This window comes from Culex pipiens, chromosome 2 (genome assembly GCF_016801865.2).
Source record: "Culex pipiens pallens isolate TS chromosome 2, TS_CPP_V2, whole genome shotgun sequence".
Classification (NCBI taxonomy): domain Eukaryota; kingdom Metazoa; phylum Arthropoda; class Insecta; order Diptera; family Culicidae; genus Culex; species Culex pipiens.
The window spans coordinates 60554581-60576619 of NC_068938.1; the positions used below are offsets into that span (position 1 = coordinate 60554581).

Genomic DNA, 22039 nt, shown 5'->3' on the forward strand with positions numbered 1-22039 from the left:
GGAAATTTTCAACAAATTTCCCGGGAAATCCCGGGAATTCCCGGGAAATTTGAAATATGACGAAAATTATTCTGATCCTGTTTCTGGTTAATATTTTGCAACAGAATTGTATAGAACGGCATCATTAATGTCCAAAATCAGTGTGAGGATCAATGAATGGCTTGAATGCTTGTAAAAAATCATGAAGCTATGAGAAGATAGTATAAGTTTTTTTTTATGTTTTATGCTGTCTTTCAAATCGTACCAAATCAACAAAATATTATTATTATTTTTTTGTTAAAAAGTATTTTTTTTAATCAAAGTGTTTGGACAGTGAAAATTTATGCCCCACAAAAATAAAATTGCTTTTAAATTTGTCTCAGTGACCATAACGTTGAAACCAAAAAAAATATCATGTAGAAATAATGTTTCTTATGGCAAATTACTTATTTCAGAACAAGTATTTTCAACTTGTGAACAAATAGATTATCACTGTTTCTTGATACCAAACTCACAGTTTCACAAAAATTGAAGCGAGTTTTTGAAATAATGGTTGAAGTCTTTGGGTAAACTTCATAAGATTTTTCATGGTTCCATTTATGGAACGATTTTAGTTATATGGTTAAATGTCCTAATAAATTAATTAGATTAAAATAATTTTCATAATGTAAAAGTGGTTGAAATTAAACGATATTTATTTCATATTTTAAATTTACCGATTATATCTTGAATACTTTTAAACAAATTCTTCTTGAACAAACCTTTTTGAAAAATTTAATCCTATCAATTAAATTTTCATCCAAGTTGGTCAAGGTGTAAACAAAAATGATATTTTCAAATGATATAACAAAAAAAGTCGTTAAAATAAATTGTCGAAAAAAAATAGGCAATATTCATGCTATAATAGCGTAATTTGTGTTGCCCAACATATAACCAAACAATATTCCTAGTTGTGAATGCTTTAGGAATAAATATTATCTGAATTAAAACTTGGCATGAAATTAACAGACATAGTTCAATATGAACATTAAATTGAAATGAATAAAATCAAATAAGGTTCTCTAATTATTGGTGCCAAAAAGGTAGGAAAATGTATACTTCCATTTGTATTTCGGGAATTCCCGGGAAATTTACAAATTTCCCGGGAAACGGGAAATATTTTTTTCCGGGAAATCCCGGGAATTTTTTTCCCGGGACGGGAAATTGGACGCTCTAGTTAATTGTTAATTTTTTTTTGCCCCCTGATTTTTCGGGCCAATTTGAAGGGGGGGGGGGGGGATTCTCGATTCCCGAGAAATTGAAAATCTCGAGAATCGTCACCCTCTACGTGCAATCAACTGATATCAATTAAAAATACATTCCCCTGGGATAACCTAATTTTAAGCATGTTTGGGTTTATTCAAACTATTCGTGAAACCATTTTTTTTTTAATTTTTGTTTTGGTAAGATCTTACATTTTTTGAAAACTGATGATTGCAAAACAACTGAACTAGTGTAAAATGCATTTTAAAACACTTTTTTCATTTTTATATTTTTCGAAAAGTTCGGGAGCGATTTTCTCTTGCGTGTTTTGCCTCCTCCCACTTTCGCGACCGATCGTGATGTTACACTTTTTTCAGTGTGCTTTTTTAAGACAATTATAAAAGAAAAACTTTCCAGCCCATTCCCAGCTGCTTCTTCCAGCTTGCGGAAAATCCAAAACCAGGTTGTCGCAACCAAAGAGACACACCAGAGAGGCACCAGCATCACACTAGGAGTGTGTACATGTATAACAAAAAATCTGCAGACATAAATCTAAATTATGAGCGACAACATCGTTAGAGAGGGAAAAAGGGAGTAGTGAGAGAGAGAGCAAGAGGGAGCGGGAAAGTCAGTTTGGGGACCGGCAATAAAATGAACTTTAAGCTCTGGCGTTTGTATGGCGATACTGTCGATTTTTTTTTTTTTTTTTTGAAATATATCGATAGGTTACCGAAATGAGGTCAGCGCGAAGAGAGGGGCACTGTGAAAAAATGTGGCGACATAATATATCAAACTTTAGGCAGCTGGTTGTCCTTGGTGTATAGTTTGGACAGAGCAACATTTGAAATTTAAAACCAAACATTCGTTAAAGTCGTCCCAACTCGCGATGAAGGTTCTTTTTTTTGGTTTTCGTATAAATATTTAATTTGTGATATGTGAGACTATCTCTGGGATACCCGGGACAGAAATAAGTTTTATTCTAAAGTATGTCCAATTACCGTTATCTTTATTGCAAAAAATGTACTCAACCAACAATTAGTATTCATCCGAGCTTGCCCCTCTACTAACTAACTCAACACATCAATCTTAGCGCCTGCCCCTCCATACTAAGTCGTCCATCTGTGGCACTAATCATCGTTGTCTCGGAATTTGAATAATTCTCGCATAAAACTTGCCATACAAATAGAAGAGGCAATAAATTGTACTGTTGTGTTGTGTTGGACGTGGACGCGGACACTCTTGGCCGAGAGGGGTCAAAGTGCGACGCGTTCAGTGGACATGTTTTACACGTCGTCCTCGTAGTTCTTAGTCTCTCAACTTTAGAACAGAAACAGAAAGAGAGAGAGAGAGAGTGTGCGACCACGATAGTGTCTATAATTCCTAAGGGCAAACAGGCGCGCACACATGTTCCTTACCCCGCAGAGAAATGCTTCCCCATACATACAAACAAACAAAACACATTTCCTCGTTGGCTGATTGGTTGAGTGGTGTCGTGGTGGTGACCTGGAAAAGTTTGTGTTTTTACTTCCCTTGGAATACCTATACGTTGACCTATGGTGGCCCCCTGTCCCGCGATTGGTACTACCCTGCTGTAGAAACTAAGGTGGCGAAAGTTTTTTCTTATTTTTTTTTTGTTGTTGTTGCAAAGACGCTACTGCCCGGTGGCACTGACTTGCCTTGGTAACATTTACTGCATTTGTAATATTATGCAGCCAGGATTAACGTTACAAGATAATTAAACATCATTAAGCATCAAAGGATACTTCAAATTAAAAGATATGAAGAAAAATAGGGCAGGTGTATTGAATTGCTTTTTCAGCTTTTATAAATTTTAGAATTGTCGTATACCTAATCTTTAAAAAATGCGTTTTGATTTATGCCTTCCTTACTGAGGAAAGTCTATATTAAATCACCCGAAAATTTAACTACCTAAATACACCTCCAAGATACCTTCACGTCTGGAAATTTTTTTGAAAAGGACCAATAAACCAAATTTCCAGTTTTCGCTTTTAAGGTGTTTTTAATACCCCTGACTCAAGGCGGTTTCAAAAACACCAAAAACTGGAAATTTGGTTTATTGGTCCTTTTCAAAAAAAAAAACTCCAGACGTATACATATCGCCTCAGAATCATGTTCTGAGCAAATGTCTGCGGGGATGTGTGTAGACATGATTTTCTTTCCACACGCATATCCCCAAACTGACAGAATCGATTTTGGCCGGATTTGCCTTTTTATGACCGCTTTGGGGTCCAATAATATTCTAGTCAAAATTATTAAGTTTAGTGAAATATTCTAAAAGTTATGCTATGAAAAAGCTTTTTGTAGATACAAAAAAGGGTGATTTTTTGCATAACCTCAAAAGGCCGGATATTTTTGTTTACGTGCGACTGTCGCGCCAGATGCGAAACACCCGGTATCCATATTGTTTCAAATGAGAGTCTGCACGTTTTCTTAAAAATTTGTATCAGGTTTATTTTTTTTATTCATAAACTTATTTTTATCAGGTCCTTTTCGGTGCTGGAACCTGGTTTGGACCGAATCTGGATTAAGACAACTTAAAAGTTGAATTACTTTGTAAATGTAAGGAAGGCAACAACCACCTAATAGTGGATTAAGAAACGTTACCTACACAAATTGATATGCAAGTTCTCCCACGAATTTCGAGCCAAAAAAATTCTTGACATCGGCCACTGTTGTTGAGAATAGATGTAAAGTGATTTTTGACATGAGAGCAATTCTCTACACCCAAAGTTAAAGAACGAGAGGATAGTCCTCACGAAAAGAAACGTGAGGAAAGTGCTATTTTGCGAGAGTATAGTCCTCTCGCGTGTTCATTCGTTCATTGGAACAGTTCATCCTATTGAGTGGCTTATATCGACACATGACCGCCACTTTGTCACCGAACCACGGTGGCCCATACGGCAAAGGCACGGTTCAATATGCCGAAGGTCTTGGGTTCGATTCTCGGTACCGGTACTTTTTTTTTTTTTTTTTTTGATACACAGCAAATAAAGTAGTAATCCAGCTGCGTGTAAAAGGCCTGGGTGTAAAATAAATGTTGCATTATTTTATGAAATTCTGTGTAATATTACACTCTTAAATATGTAGCCCATCAGTATGGGAAACCTACTTGACCGAAATGTCAAGCTCATATATGCGTTTATCCTTACAGCTTTTCATCGGTCTGACGGCCGAGTGGACTAAGGCGCCAGTCCTTACTGTTGGTCAAAAAATCAAACCATCCACATTAACGACCCCCGGGTCTTTCGTGGTCTCTATTGCAAGTTTCTGCTCGAACCTAGGAGTCCGAAGGCTTGAATGGGGAGAGCACCCAAACCTCTTTCTACTCCAAGGAACCTTCCACCCCAGTGTTGTGTGAGTCCAACCACCGCCAGCGATTCCACCGGAGTGGGCTTGGTTTGATGTGTTGTTTGTACTTATGGCATGGAGACAACTCCTACACCTGGAATGACTTAACGGCCTAACAACCAAGGCCGGGACCGACATTTTACTTCCTCATCCGATGGAAGGTTGCAGCAGATGGGAATCGAACCCAGAATCATCCGCTTACAAAGCGGACAGCGTAACCATTCGGCCACGCACTGCCACTGCCTTACTGTTGGTGCTGGGTTTGAATCCCGTCGGTTGCAACTTTTTTTTGTGTTTGCAAAAATTGTACATGCAGTGTGTAATATTAAGTGTTTATTTTGACGAAGGTGATGTGCATGCTTTTGCATGCGATTTTACCATCGAATTTTTTGCTGTGTAGATGAACTTTTTTGAAGATGAACCCACGAGTAAAGTACTCTCGGTAATTTCGGGATTTATCCTCTCAGTCCGCACACAGTACCATCTACTACCGAATCGTGCTCTTTATCCTCTCGTATGCCGATGTCCAGTTCGACGTCGTCGTGCTATCTTGTCGCACCCGCCATTTTGACGTTCCGAGAAAAACGCGTTTTAATGTTTGACCTTGAATATTCAAAAACGAGAGCACGCAATGTAAACAATAACAATCACGTTTTGTTTGGCTCGCCATTCTGTGCATTGTCCCGAAGTTTGGTTGAAGTTGGTTGCTGGAGTCCTGAGTTATAATTACAAATGTTTACGGTAGTCTAGCTTGTACGTGCGACAAACGCATCCTGACTTTCCTGGCCTGAAATTCCTTTGGCCTTTTGTCGCACTTACATCAATTTTCATGGAGTGACAAGATAGCACGACAAGATTGAAACTACTTTCATATGTAAAGTGACAAAAATGCACGGAGTTTTTTCGGTTGTTGGTGAATATCTCAGGATTGAAATCGAATTTTGGGGATCTGTGAAGGTCAAAGGCATTGTAAGCTGCACAAAATGGCGTTCTTAACTCAATTTGGCCCAAAATGCACGTGCGACAAGTTAGCACGACGGCGACGAGTTCTGAGTGTACCAAAACCGGAAATGGATTTTATTTGTATTTTTTTTATTTGACTCAAACTTTGTCGAGGTCTTCCCTATATTGATCTCTAAAAGATTGGAAATTTCACGAATGTTTCATTTTTTTTTTCTCGAAAATAAAAAAATACGAATTTTGGGAAATTGAATTTGTGGGAAAAAAGTTAATCAAAAAAAAGCATTTTAGGTCATAGTGAAGGCCAACACAAAGTTTGAGCCAAATAAAAAAAAATACAAAAAATAAAAATCGTCGAAATCCGTCGATTTCGTAGAGAATTGCTCGTGAGCAAATGGAGCCTAACATTTCAAAAGGGCACAATACTTTTGTAAACAATAGTGTATTCCTTTCCCTCAAATGACAGTTTACATAAGGTGTGAAACAGACACACTCTTGTCTAAAAAAGTTATGTGCCCTAATAAAATGGCAGGCACGAAATCATCCTTTGAATTTTTTCATTTGTATAAAAGTATGTTTAAATTATAAATCGAATCGACATCGAAAAAAAAATACTTTTAAATGCCTGTAATTGAAAGCGGTCCATTTCATTGAAAAATAAGTAATATTATTTTTGAATAAAAATTGATTTTGCATTTAAAAAGGGAACAAATGGTGTTTTTTTTTTTTATTTCCAAAACACTAAAAAATACGAATATAAAATAAAAGAGAGGTGGAGGTAAGACAGCCATGCTCTTGTTTTACTACTTAAGGGGTAACATATATGTAAATCGTTAAAAATGTCAGAGATTGGTATGAGCACACATTTAAAATTTTTGAAAATCTTTTTGCAGGGCATTAACATATACATTTCCATCTATTAACAAAATAAATATAAAGACATTTGGACGTAGGGGTCATGCATAAACCACGTGGTCTCCTTAGGGGGGGGGAGGGGGTCCAAAATCCGACCGAAAAAAACCATGAAAAGCCATGGGGGGGAGGGGGGGGGGGTCGACGGCTGACCACGTGGCCTTTAAAAAAATCTTGTCTATAAAAAAAAAAACAAAAAATACGCGCATTAAGGTTACTTATATGCATACATTTTTTGTTTTACTTTAAAATCATACAATTACTGTGTTTAGAATTATCGCTTATATTTCAATGTCACAATATTTTCCAATTCAATATTTAATTATGTATTTCGGCAGATTCATATCAATACTTTTAGCCTGTTATTGAATGAACACTTTTTAATACTCATGTAATTCCTTCTTACAAAAGTTTAAAAGCTGTTAAAAAATAAAGTGACAGTATCCAAAGTTAATATACCCTTAAAATGCGTACCAAAATGCAAACAAAATTTCCTTTTTATGTTGATGGTATCTTGTAGCTTGCAAATTTGCATTGAAAGTAGATGTAGAAATATATTTTCAAAATCTTAGATCTTAGCTACGGTGATTATTGGTCCTATAAGTGATCGAAGAATCTTTATCGAAAGATTTCCTTTTGACACTTAAAACAAACTCAAGATATCTGGGTAATTCTTTACTAACTCACACGAAATCGGGAAAAGTTGCCCCGACCCCCCTTTGATTTGAGTGAAACTTTGTCCTAAGGGGTAACTGATCACGAATCCGAGGTCCGTTTTTTGATATCTCGTGACGGAGGGGCGGTACGACCCCTTACATTTTTGAACATGCGAAAAAAGAGGTGTTTTTCAATAATTTGCAGCCTGAAACGGTGATGAGATAGAAATTTGGTGTCAAAGAGACTTTTATGTAAAATTAGATGCCCGATTTGATGGCGTACTCAGAATTCCGAAAAAACGTATTTTTCATCAAAAAAAACACTAAAAAAGTTTTAAAAATTCTGCTATTTTCCGTTACTCGACTGTAAAAATTTTTGGAACATGTCATTTTATGGGAAATTTAATGTACTTTTCGAATCTACATTGACTCAGAAGGGTCATTTTTTCGTTTAGAACATTTTTTTTTCATTTTAATTTTTTTTTCTTTGCAGGGTTATTTTTTAGAGTGTAACAATGTTCTTCAAAGTTGTAGAGCAGACAATTACAAAAATTTTGATATGTAGACATAAGGGGTTTGCTCATAAACATCATGAGTTATCGCGATTTTACGAAAAAAAAATTTTGAAAGTTTTTTTTTTTAAGATTAAAAAAGATTAAACTAAACAAGATAAATGCAAACTGAAATACTAAAAATTAAACAAAAAAAAACATACAACAAGAGAAGTAAAGTTTTTTGTAGAACAAAAGATGCTCAAAATGACCTCCTGAACACGGGAAAAATAAAAAAATCGAAAAAAAATTTGAGCATTAGAGGGTTAAGCTGAGAAAATATACTATGCCTTCAACTTCATATTCATACACAGTGAATAATAATAATTATAATTGAAATTTCATTTAATTTTCAAATGCCAATATCAATTTGTGAAATAAATGTCAATACAATGCCGTTAAAGATCATCATTAATATAACTCAACCAACCAGGACAATTTTTTTGAGTGAATTATAAGGATGTCTAGATGGTCTTAAAATTTTGCATAACTCGATTTGATCAAATCTGTAATTTTTGCGATCAAAAACGTCGTTCCAACTTTTGATTGCTCTTGTAAAAAAAAATCGCCCGAAATTCCGCGGAGACAAGCCCGAAAACCTGCGAGTTGAAGTTACCGTTCCAACGTTTTAGGGAGACTTGAGCATCCGTGCATATTGGACATACGTTGGGCGTCCCAGTGTTAATAATTTCAAAGATATTGAAAAAATAACTTATATTTATTTTTTTTTTGTATTTATTTTGAGAAAATATCTCAGCAAACAAAAGTTGGATCAAAAATCTTAAATCGTAGATAATTTCCTGATCTTTCAGATAGCCTATTTAAAAAACTGAAAAAATATTGTAAAATCAATTCCAAATTTAAGCTCAATCTTTTTTTAAATTTATTTTTCACATAACTTTTGTTTGTACAGCCGAGCAATTCTCTGCAAAATCGGTCTTTATTCTTCAATTTTAATTTTTGATTTTTTTAATCTGTCTGAAACTTTTTTGGTGCCTTCGGTATGCTCAAAGAAGCCATTTTGCATCATTAGTTTGTCCATATAGTTTTCCATACAAATTGAAATATGAAAATTCAAAAATCTGTATCTTTTGAAGGAACTTTTTGATCGATTTGGTGTCTTCGGCAAAGTTGTAGGTATGGATTTGGACTACACTGAAAAAAAATGATAAATGGTTATTTATTTTGCTGATTTTTAATTTCACTTTTTGTCACTAAAACATGATTTTTATTTTTTTTTATTTTGCCAACTTTTCAGAAATTTCCAGAACGGGCAAAAAATCGTTGTTAGAGTTTTGAATTTTTAAATCAATACAGATTTAAAAAAATCGAAATATTTATCGCATTTTTTTTTTCGATGTAAAATCGAATTTGTAATTAAAAAGTACATTAGAAAAATTTTCATAAAGTGCACCGTTTTCAAGTAATAGCAATTTTTAGTAACCTTTTTTAAAAATAGTTGCAGTTATTAATTTTTAAAAAATAGTGCCCATGTTTGCCCACCTTTGAAAAAAATATTTTTGAAATGCTGAGAAAATTCTCTATATTTTGCTTTTTTTGAACTTTGTTGATACGGCCTTTAGTTGCTGAGGTATTACCATGCAAAGATTTAAAAACAGAAAAATGGATGTTTACTAAGTCTCAGCCAAACAACCCACAATTTTCTAATGTCGATATCTCAGCAACTAATGGTTCGATTTTCAAAGTTAATATATAAACACATTCGTGAAATTTTCCAATCTTTTTGAAAACAATATTTAAAAAAATCAGGACTAACATTTCAAAAGGGCGGGATATTGAATGTTTGTCCCTGTCTCTGATTTTTGTATGGAGAAATAAATTACACAACTCGACCTTTTTTTAACACACTGAATCATTGGAATAAATCATGCTTAATTAAAAAGAAAAGTAGCTTTAGTTTGGATTTTTATGAATTTTTGGAATAAAATAAATATTAACATAAATATAAGCTTTCGTAATTAGATAATTTCCTTTAAAATAAAATAAAAATATTTTTTTCATGAAACAAAACTTTTTTTACTTAATAATTTTGATTTAATTAAAATATTTAAAAGCACATTTTAATTAAATCATGAATGCTGATTATATAACAAAGTAGCTTTAATTCTTAAAGCATATTTATACTGGATGCAATTAATTGCACTGCAATTCCATAATTTTGAATACATATGTTTTACTAAGTTTCTTGTTTTGTTGAGATTTTTTTTTTACTTTCTGTACCATTTCAATAAATTGTTATACTGTTATTATTTAACTTAATCTTTGTAATGTAATACTTTTTTCACACTTTTAAGTGAATTTCTGTTTTGTATATTATTAAATAAGTTTTAATGGTTTTACAGCACATACACAAATTAAAATGTTAAAATCTTTTGTGGGTAAATTTTTAAACGATTTGCATTTATGAACGGTGTGACAATACTTAACTTCTGGGAAAATGTTGGTAAATCATTTAGGAACATTCCTCAACATTGTTTATTTCGATATAATTTGAAATGTTTTTATTGTGTTAAAATAACAACAGTAATATCGTTTTTTGACCTAAAGTCACTCCCACTGACAGCATATCATTTGTAGATACACATTTTTGAAATCTATACTAATTTTGTTTTTTTTAGATTTTTCACCTGGGAGGAAAAAGCCACGTGGCCATATAGGGGGGGGGGTTGGCGTGAAACCACGAAAAACCATGAGGGGGGAGGGGGGGGTCAAAAATTCTCCAAAAAAAGGCCACGTGGTTTATGCACGACCCCGTATCAGCAGATGAAATTGAAAAAATGGCAAACAAAATTGTCGATTTTGGTCACCTGTGGTTAAATTTGGTCAAATACAATGAAAAAACATTGTAGTCTAACCCCATGAAATAAAGAATAAAGAACAAATAAAGAGATTTTTTTTGCTATTAACGTTTTCATTCTGCAATTTTCACATTTTTTTAAGAAAATTAAATTTGGACTTACTCAACTCCCAAAACTATGGAATGTTGAAACCACTTCAAATTTCAAGTTCAAAACAACAATCCGAAAAACATTGCGTCACCGAAAATCGACTGCCAAACGAAGTTTCACACCACAGCCGGATAAGTCAAAGAGGGGCCAGCACACCAGGTCGGGGTCGACAAATGTCCTCATCACAGTGCCGCTCCTTTTTCATTCACCGGCGCGTTGCGTGTGTGGTTGTGTGTGTGCGTCAAACTGTGGATTAATGTTTTATCCTTCTTTGGCTACAAACGCGAACAAAACAGAAAACAATGGAAGAGGCGTCACACACACACACACATCTTCGTTGCGGAAAAGGAGCACGACTCTCCTGGAATGTTAAAGGTTATCATGGGACTTTGCAGTTTAAATTTTATGAGACATTTTACTGCGAAAGAAACACACACAAAAAAAAGAGTTTGCCGTTGCTCGGCTGTGAAAAGGGGATCTCCGCCTAAAATTTTCGACAAAAAAAAAGAAAACAGGAGAGCAAAAAAAACAACGACAGCAAGAGGAAACAACCACTTTAGTTATTGATTGTCAGATGTTGTGTGTGAGTTTGTATGTGTGTCTTATTTTGGTTCCTGCAGCACGGTTTGCTTGCGATGAGGAAAGGGATTTTACTCTAGTGTTAAATCTGATATGGCTCACTCGCTCTTTGGCCTCTTTTTGTCAGTGTGTTGAGATTTTGGCAACTGGATACGAGTTTTTGTCATTATTTGATGTGACTGGAGAACGTTCAGAATCGGCTGCCAAATGAGTCTGAATATTCATTCGATAGCTCCGAGCAGGCTTCTTTCCTTACACGTTCGAGCAAAGCAATTTTAAAATGAATAAATTTTACCAGCTGACGATAAGTGCGTGTAAAAACGCATATTTCGAAATTCTCCAGTTTTTTGAAGGTAGTGTAGTAACTCGAATAATTTTATTCTAAATGTGACATTTAATTTGAGTTACGATTTCTATTTTTTACCGCAACCGCAACGGCCTACACAGAAAAAAATATTTCTGTAAATTTACATTATTTATCATGTACCAAAAGGTATCATGATAAATGATGTATATTTACATTAGGTTCATTGGAAATTTACATTAGTTTTGAAAATTTACATTAGTTTTGGAATTTACATTACTTTTGGAATTTACATTAGTTCAAATCAACTAATTCTGATTGGCTAATGGGAATGAGAAGCTCGACTTGGACTGCAGTAGGAAAAGGGTGTGGCCTATGTTCTATTTTAAAATGAGTGAAGCGGGCAGCAAAAGGAAATTCGGATTTTAAAAAGATGTTTCACAGGTAGGGGACGCTTTCTCGTCGACGGCCAAGTGGAATAACGCTGGACTGGAATCGAACGGACGACGGGTAGAATGTTCGGTGTTACTGCTGCTACCCGCTGCCGACTGAGCCATCTTCGCATTTTATAAACGAGCGGCTAAATCATCAACTTGTTCAGGGCAAGGCTCAGGCAGTGGGCCAGCGAAGTATGAGAGCGATAGAAAGAGAACCAAATATTACTATTTTTAGTTCGGGTAGTTTTGAAGTCAACGTTTGGCAGAAATACATTGGATATATGATTTACATTAAATAGGAATTTACAGCCGAACACGGGTAGAAATTCATCAGATTTGAGTTTCCATGCTCAACGTTTCCATTAGATTCATGATTTACATAAGATTTAGATTTACATTGGAGTAATTTCCATGACTTTTTACTCTTTACATCATATTTAAACATTACATTGAGTGAGTTTACATAAGAAACAGTAATTACGTGCTGTGTAAATTTACATATTTTTTTCTGTGTACTCTTGAACTAGGGATGACAGCCAATAATTACTCTAAGCTTGTGGGTTAACACTTCAAAAGTATCTCCCACTTTCCACAAAATAAAGATAAAATAAGACAATTAACAAAAGTTTTATTCTGTAACATTGGAAATCGGATGATCTAAAATTTAGTCGATTGAAAAAGAAAGGCACAAATAACACATGTTTCAAAATTTGCATTTTTTGCAAGCCATGGCACCAAACGGTACTTTCCAGAATCTAAAAAATGTAAAACCTTAATGTTTTTTTCGTGAATTCGTTGACATCTTATGTTGCAAACTTTGACACTAGCTGAAAGCTATTTGTTTAATGTTATTTTTTAATGCTAAATTTTGTTTAATGTTTTTCACTCGGCCCTGGTCCAGGTCGAAAAGAAATGGAAAAAATCAAATTTGGGGCATAATTTTTTTATCAAAAAAAAATCTATGAACATTAGAAACAGTTCTGTCACTGTCGACATTATTTAAAAATTTCATGATAAGTTGAATCATCCAAAAGTTGCATAGTTTTTTCAATAACAATTCTGATTAATTAAAAGTCAAGTAAAGGAGCTATTAGACTATGGCAAACAAATCGCACTTTTCCGTGTTTGACAGTTTTCCAAACTCGCAAACTTTTTTGCAGCAAACACGTAAACAAAGTAAAATGTATGCCGGCTGACGTTTCTATAAACAAATGCAGGCAAACTGGCAAAAAGTTCATTTGTTTGCGAGTTTGTTTGATTGTTTGTCGTAATCTAATTAATACTTCCTTAAAAGTCCAAAAACCACACGTTATATTCTTAATAGTTTACAATCGATTGCACAAATATATTGATGAAAATTTAGTTGCTTCATTAGGTTTTACGCCGACTCGATTTGGAGGTTAGAAAGGAGTGCACTGTTTACATGGACTTAGCACAGTTCGATGCGGTCGTCGAATCGACAAAGACCATGTAAACAGTGCACACGAGTTGTCAAATGACGTCACGATGTAAAACCTAGCGGTTTTCCGGAATAAAGAAGCTATTAGACTATGGCAAGCAAACAAACGAACAAACTACCTCGCATTTTTTTGTGTTTGACAGTTTGCCAAACTCACAAACAAAGCCAAATGTATGCAAGCTGACATTGCTACAAACAAATGCAGGCAAACAAACAGAGCAAGCAAACTGCCAAACTGTCAAAAAACTTGTTTTTTTTTTTGTGTGAGTCTGATTATAGGTCGTAGTTTAATGCTTTATTAAGGATAAGGGAGGGAAGGGGATTGCCTCTGACCAACTGTAATAACTGAAAAAGCATTTTGGGATACCTTTTGCATAATTGCACAAAAAAGGCCAAAGGAGGATGTCAGCGGATTTTCCGACGACGTAATTCCAGGTTGGTACGAAATTTCAACGAAAAATCAATTCTATCGATACAAAGACCCTCAAAACGGTGTTAAATCCACTCCAAAATGTTTATTTAGAAATTCTATGGTAATATATTGACATCTAGATAAATTAAAAGTTTGCAAAATTAAGATTAGTTAAGTTTCATATAGAATTTCCAGAGTTATATAAACTTTTATACTAAATAGTTAGTAAACTTTATTTTCAATTCAAATTATTTTTTAATCATTCAAAAATGCCTATTTGAAGTTAATGGTGATTTGTCAACAAATAACTGCATTTTTGTAATTTTTTCAAAAGGTGTACAAATTGTTTTTTTTGCACCTTTTTTTATTTTTTGTAATAGTACTTGTTATAGACCTGTTCATAGGAATCATCTTTTCATAAGATTATTGCAGCAAAATGTTCGGCCTGAGTTTCCGAACAAAACGTAGTACTAGGTTTTTGTCAAACTTTCAATTGTGTGCATGTTTCATCACAAAATGTGCATAGTGTCGAAGGGGTGTAAATATTTTTTTTTACATGCCGTAATCTGGGGCGAATCGAGACTACAGTCTGAATAGGAACAACAGTGTATAGAGCACTTAAAGCTTTTAAATTTGGAAATGGATGTACACATTTTGTTGGTCTGAGTCTGCTCTAACCGAAATTAACCAGTTACTGTTTATTCGTTTTCTTAAAACTTGAGTAAAACCAAATCATTTAAAATAGCTTTATAAGAATAATTGAAAGACAACGTAGCATCAAACCAATTAAGATGTAACAAACAGACCTCGTTACACTACCGCTGTTCAGGTACAATGACTCGCTCACTTTAATGTGTTTATCACGAGTGTTTGTGCCTGCTCTGGTTCGGTACACGTGCCCGTGTAGCTACTACTAACAGTTTCCAGTAGCCTGCACGTAAAGCTCCATTAAAAAAAATCTAGCCCACTGAGCAAGTAATTGAAACCATATTTTAGCTATTTCTCTCCTGCCTCTGCCTGCTGAGCGTGTGGCAGCGGTTTTAATTATCATACTTTTATCATAATTACTTTAAATGCACACACCATTTACGTTTTGCGAGCGGGGAGGTGCCACCCGACAGCAACGCCGGGAAGACCCGACCATCAGGTAATGCGTTTTTTGCGCTGCCTTTTATCATAACAACAGCTTTACTAGGGCCACATTAGCGAAAACAGCAGCAGCTTAGTATCACTCTATTCTCTATTTAGTGAGGTTTATGGGCAGCGTTGTGCCGTCCAAACCTGGGTGGCTGGGGAACCATAACTGGAAGCTATCTGATTGGACTAATCTGTATTGTTGTGAGGAAAAGATCGATAAGGTATTGACTAAAATTGTCAATTGTCCACGTAGACCAATTTTAGTGATAAATGTAACTCAAAATTAAAAGAATGTTTAAGAAATTGTTAACAGCCATGTGCAAAACTCATGACTATCACTGATTGGATGCATATTTACTTGTTTGTTTCCCTTATCAATCTTAGATTAGAGTTCGTAAATTATTGCGCAACAGATCAAGTCAGTCAGTCGTGTAGGCAATTTTGAACATGAAAAAAAATTACAAAAAAAGTCGGTATTTTTGAAAATAAATTTTAATTAATCAGTTATTAAATATCAAATATTGCTCAGCGAGGACCAGGCCCCAATTTTTGGCCAATCCGCCCTTGCTTTCGTTCCACAAGACGGCACAAAGAGACGCAATCAAGACGCGGTCAGTAATCCGCTTTGCGGCAATCCTATTGTAACGATGAGGGGCACGGCACTAAATATCGAATCACAGGCCCCCATATTGGGAATCACCAACATGGCTTGGTCGAATCCCTTATGGTCGGTTTTGATTCCCCAGGCCTGGGAGTACCAATCAGTGGAACAATTAGACCAGTGACCGCAGCGAAACTTTTCGTTGGAAGATAATGACTGGAACTTTAAAGCAGTAGTTTTGAATATGTAGGCTTAGATTTCGATTAATTTGGCATTGGAGTGGCAACATTATGTTATCAAAAGTTTTGTTTACAGAGAGATAACTATTACATGAAATTGAAAAAAGTCCATAATATTTTTAAATGGCCTGTTACTGTCAATGTCCACTAGGGTGACAATAAAAAATGGACATCAGAGATACCCTCTGACTCGATTCCTTAGGCAAATAAAAGTATCTGTGCCAGTTTTGAGCCAAATCGATTAAGGTTTAAAGGTCGCTCGGATCTTCTTGCACCCTTCGACAAAGTTGTAGAAAATTAAATTTTCTAGGAGAATCTCACACTTGGGCAATGTTTGCTGAGAACAGTAAAAAAAGTAAATCTTTCCCAGTTCCTGAGGGGAACACCCTTGAAGAGTATCGGGGCCGGCATTTACAAAGCGGATTCAGTGGCAGTTACATTCTCAACTTAATGTTAACATGTTAAGGTTAATGTTAACATTTCATAGGTCGCCTTCCTAAGGTGTCGTGATATGGTCCAGTTTGTGGCGATACACTACCTTCCCTTTACTAAGCAATCGATTCCAGAAGGGAAAAGATCACCAGTTGTGTTGGTCCGAGTCGGGATTTGAACCCCGATCTACCGCTTACGAGGCGGAAGCGTTACCACTGGGCTACGTGGCTCGGTGCTGAGAACAGTGCCACTACATTTTTGCAATTTTTCTCTGCAGGGTGACCACTCAAATTCCTTTTCAAATTCTCGACTTTTTCCCGACTTTTTTCCAGACTTTTCCAGAATGCTCAAAAAATAGGCATTTCTTATTTAAATAATGATTTCAAACAAAAAAATTTCTATAAGAAAAGTCAATATTAACCACCGAAAAAAAATCTCAATGAATTTAAAAAAACCCAAACGTAGGTATAGAACAGGTAACAACAAATAAAGAATACTTCAAAAATGTAATTTCATTATTATGATTCAGAGTAGAAACACAAACAATTAGTCATTGAAAAAATAATGAAAAGTTCAACAATACTTATAATTCTATGGTATTTTTTTAAAATGGCAAACGTATAGTTTTTGGTAATTTTGTTTAACTCCTTTATCATTTTAAATCAAAGAATGATTAAAACATAATTGCTGTTATTATTCATTAAAAGGATTTAGAATAATTTCAAGGTATTCATAAAAGAAAATGTTTTTTCCGAGTTCTCTTTTTAATTTTGTAATTTTTGATATTGATTTTTTCAGTTTGATATGATTTTATGTTTTCTCACTTATTTTAAGCAAAATGTTTGAAGAGACAGTTTTTTAAACAATTAAGCAATGTGTGTGTGTGTGTGTGTGTGTGTGTGTGTGTGTGTGGTCCAATCCAATACCCGCTAACCGGTAGCGAAATTATGGGAAAGACTTTTGTATATGCCGAATGCTGATACAACTTATCTCAGTCCCGGGTATTAGGTGGTGATAGCCCTCGCGCTGCTTCCAACGACCCGTTTCAGAATGACAGAGCTCCTTGCGGTCCAATTCCGAGGTCGCTGGGCATTGTTCGGCCCCGCCTAAACATAGAAGCAAGCATCTGAAGGAAACTCGATCTATATTTAGACTTCCAATCCCGTTAGGCAAATCAGGGATCAGCGCGTATTTAATATGAGAAGATAACATTTTTCAACACTACGGATCAATTCACTATTAGAGTGTAAACCTTCTGATGGCCGATTGTTTAGCGTCCCAGACCACCAATCCAGAGGTGTGAGTTCAAATCCCACCTAATTCATTTTCGTTTTTGTTCATATTCAAAGTTCAAATTCCTGATTCCAAATTTCAAAGGTACCGGGCGGGATTTGATCCCTGAACCTTCTGCTTATGAGGCAGAAGCCGTAACCATTAAGCCACGGAGCCGGCTAGTTTTTTAAACAATTAAGCAATAACTCAAAATTTCTTGGATTATTTTTTTGCAATTTCAATATTTTCTTTATGTTTTCAAAACGTAAAAAAGTTTTTCAATTGTGGATTTTATTCGATATTTAAGTTTTCCGTAGTTAGGTAGGTAATTTACCCATACTCACAAAAAAAAAGTTCAAGGGCAACATTTGAAAAAAAAACATATTTAAAATTACTTAATGAATTTACTTAAACAATTACAAATATTTACAAGAAAAAAAAACATTGCCAAACTCAAGTTTAAATATTCAATTATGTGACAAAATGAAATAGAATTATAATTCTAAGCTGGCCATTAGGCTCTATTTTTATATTAGTTTTTCATTAACTTTGTTTTATGAACAAAAATTAATAGCGATCATTTGATTCATAAAAAAGACTCCAATATTCATAAAGATTATGAATTTCTTAAACAGCTTTTCCATACTCAAATATATTGAAATAGTTAAAAGAACCTTAAATTTAAAGTAATTTACTAGAGCAGAAATGAGTGAATTCAATTTGAAAATTGTACAAAATATTACAAAATTATTCAAGAGTTAAAAACTCATTTTCAAACAAGTATGCTCAAAATTCCCGACTTTTCCCGACTTTTTGACAAAAAATCATAAATTCCTGACTTTTTCCCGATTTTTGGCGGATTTTGGCGAATTCCCGACTTTCCCGATTTACCGACTTGAGTGGCCACCCTGGGCTCATATAAATTTCAACGATAAAAAGCGACCCTTAAACCTTAACCGATTTAGCTCAAAACTGGCTCAAAACTTATTTTTTGCCTAAGGAATCGGAGTCAGAGGGTATCCATGATGTCGATTTTTTATTATCACCCTAGTTCTCAGTTAGTTTTGCTGGAGACGCATGGTGCTTTAAGTTTGATAAATGTTCCGAAATCTGATGAATTACCTATCGCCAAAAAAAAATCATCATAGGATCCTGTAACCTAATGAATATTCATCATGTTTGGATATGTAGAACATCCTGAAATACAAAAAAAAATCGAAGCACCTTTGAACCGAATCCTGCTGGTTTGACGTGCAATCGCTGTGCTCTCAAAGCATAAACGTTAAGGTTTGTCGCTGTTGAACACCAGCTCTTATTTTATTTTCAACGATCATACCATGATGAAACCGGGGGAAAAGAAGAAATAAAATTGTGGTACTTACTTTGCACGTGACACAATCCGACCGAAAACTGTCCCAGCTCTGGCATCTGTCGCAGGATCTCCTCCGTCACCAGGTGGACGCCCCGGTGCTGCGGTCGCAGGTTGATCTTCCGCTGGAACCAGGCCGAGCCGATCTGTATGCCGCGGTGATTGGACGAAGCCATGTTGTGACTCTTCTCATATGACGACTCCGGCGGATGGTGTGGATGGTGCTGATGACTGGTGGCCGAACCTCCTCCGGCGCCGCCTCCTCCTCCGCTTTCACGCTCCCGGTCAATGGCGGCACTCCCGTCTCCCGCAGCCGTGCGACCCCCGGCAGACACCGACAGCAGTAGCGACGAGGACGATTCGTCTGTGGCGGACGAGGGAGGACTCCGGCGTCGCGCGTAATCCGTTTTGCTGCTACGCCGGCTAGCACAGGTGGTGTTGGCGGCGGCGGTAGCGGTGCTGTTCGGCACTTGGCTGCGGGACCGTCGTCGCGAACCTCCACCCCCTCCCTTCGCGGTGCTTCCGGATGATGGCCCTGATGGTCCTCCTCCTCCTCCGCCTCCTGATGCTGCTGCTGTCGGTGGAGGTTGGCTGCTGCTGTTGGTCGACGTCGTGGCGAACTGTTTCTACCCGGTCGCACAAACGGGAAGGTGATTATTTAATCCACGCCCGCCGCTGATTCACACTAGATTTCGACACTGGCTTTCGCTCGCGGTCGCACTGAGAAGGCAAATTTGCACTCGCACGCACACTTGATTTCGAGTGTGACACACTTGATTATTTAGGCAAATGGCTCTTCTTATTTTTTTTTCTTTCTTTCTTTTTAACTTAGTAGGACACTTTAGTGTAGAGAAGGCTTCTTCAGTGCACTCTCTTGCTTGGTATTACAACATCAGCAGCAGCAGCAGTAGCGAGAAGGGGGCACAAAAGCAAAAACGGACAGATTCAGGCACACACAACTCTCACACAGACTCACTCGATCGCACCCGATGCATGGTTGTGGGAGGGAGGGAGGAAGCATGAACAATATCAGAGATGCAATTTTTCGATTTTTCCTCAAACCCTATTGCTTTCGTAGAATGACAATTTTTCTTCTCGCACACCCGAAAAAAACGAACATAATCCGAACTCGCGAAAGGATAATAAGGATTTTTCCACAAACACACACACACGCTCACACGCGGAAAAAGGGCAACGTTATGTATATTTTGCTTCTTCTCGTTTTCCTCGACGCGCTGCTTCGCACAGGATAAACTCTCAACAGCAGAAGCGCAGCAGCAGCGCAGTGGCCACTCCGTCGTCGTCGGTCCGTTCGTGTTTTTCCTCCTTTCTTTCGTTTTTCAATCAATTGAAGAAAATTGCCAAATATTTCTTCTTTCCGTTTTTTTTCTTCTTTGGGACAAAACGCAAACTTTTCCTTCTTCCCTTTTTCGTGTGGCCACCATACAGCAGATCCTCGGTTCCACACAACACACACTATCACACACAACCGCGGACGGAAGGTTCGCTCTCTTGCGAGGGGCTGCTCTTGCTGGAGTTTTCGTGGGAAAATTTGACCGTGTTTCCACCGGGTTGGGGACACCCCACCTTCAAGATCTTCACCCGCGGAGCGCCGGAGTCAGTTCGATTACACCCGAGGAACACCGCACCGCACTTGGGGTCACTTTCAGAACACTTGCACGGCCCACCTCGACCCACAATCGAGTGGGGAATCTTCCGCAGCAATCTGACGTATGTGACGTGACGTTCCCCAAAAACGACTGCTGCTCGCTCTCGCCGTACAACACTCTCGCGTGTGCTCACTCTTTTCCTTTCTTTTTTTTCGGGGGGCCCTCTTTTGCTCTATCCGTACCGCACTGGCGAAGACGACGACGACGAGGACGAGGACATTTCGGAACTTCCTGCAGAATCTGGTGTCGTTTCTTCCCTACTTTTATCCTCTTCTCTCGCCTAACCAGCAGATCTCAATGAATCCTGCACCCCTTGCCGGATGTCTCAAAACGGTGAAATATCCTACCCCCGGGGAAATCGTTCGTCCCGCAATCGACTATCGCTCCTCCGGTGATGACCGTGTTCCAAAGAGGGTCGTCGTTTCACTGCCGCAGTGTGCACTGGCGGTCGACAAAACGGAAAGATTTCGGTGTGAAAATTCCTTCACATCGAATTGGTTGTAGGCTGTGTGAGTTGTAGGCACGGTCCACGAAACGTGTAGGTTCTCCGGTTTGCTTGCTCGCTCGCTCGCGCTCTCCACCGTTTCTCTCAGCTGTCTCGTCGCTCTCGTTCTGTGGTGGATGGTGGCCCTTTTCAGAGATTCATGTGGAGCAGCTCACACGCTAATAATTCTCTGGAAATAATTAGAACATAAAATAAATATTATTATTTATATATTAGGTTGATAAAACGAAATTCCTTAGAGATTTATGTGAAAATGTGGAGTAGAAAGAGGTTTGGGTGTTCTTCCCATTCAAGCCTTAGGACTCCAAGGTTCGAGAAGAAACTTGGAATAGAGACTACAAAAGACGTGGGGGTCGTTTAAGTACGTGTTTTTTTTAAATTAAATTACAAGATGTATTTTCTTTTTAACATTCCATCACGGGGGTGATTAAGAAAATATAAATCACTTTAACATAGTTTAGGGGTTATACTTCTACTCCACAATCAAAAATAAGACTACGAAAAAAATAATAATGTAAATCGATTATCCTAAGAGAGAATTTGTCCAAGGCCTTCAGATAATCGAGTCTGAACTGTATTAGATAAAAATACAGTTCAGACTCGATTAAGGGGTTACATACATCGGCAAAAATTTCAAGGGATGATTTGAGCACAATTTCTGGAGTTTTTTTTTTGAAAAGGTCCAATAAACCAAATTTGCAGTTTTTGCTTTTTGGGTGTTTTTTGATACCCCAGGAGGCTTCAAAAACACCCAAAAAGCAAAAACTGGAAATTTGGTTTATTGGACCTTTTCAAAAAAATCTCCAGATTTGTTTTCAGGGCATTAGAATAAACATTTCCAACTATCGCAAACATACATTTGAAGACAGTTGGTTGTATCATTGCAAAGATATATCAGTTTCATAAAACGGGTGCCACGAAATCTCAACACTGCTTTGGCCAAATCGACTCAAAATTTTGGTGATGACTCGTAAAACCGGTCCTT

General features: G+C 36.7%; 1 protein-coding gene across 1 annotated transcript in view; it reads right to left on the reverse strand.

Moving 5' to 3' along the window:
- Positions 1 to 22039, reverse strand: part of LOC120413612 (UPF0047 protein YjbQ) — an 87562-nt gene that overhangs the window by 61569 nt on the left and 3954 nt on the right. Inside the window, exon 2 of the mRNA XM_039574516.2 lies at positions 18893 to 21223. Coding sequence (XP_039430450.1) covers positions 18893 to 19055 — 163 coding nt within the window. The 5' untranslated portion in view covers positions 19056 to 21223. The remainder of the gene's footprint in view (positions 1 to 18892; positions 21224 to 22039) is intronic.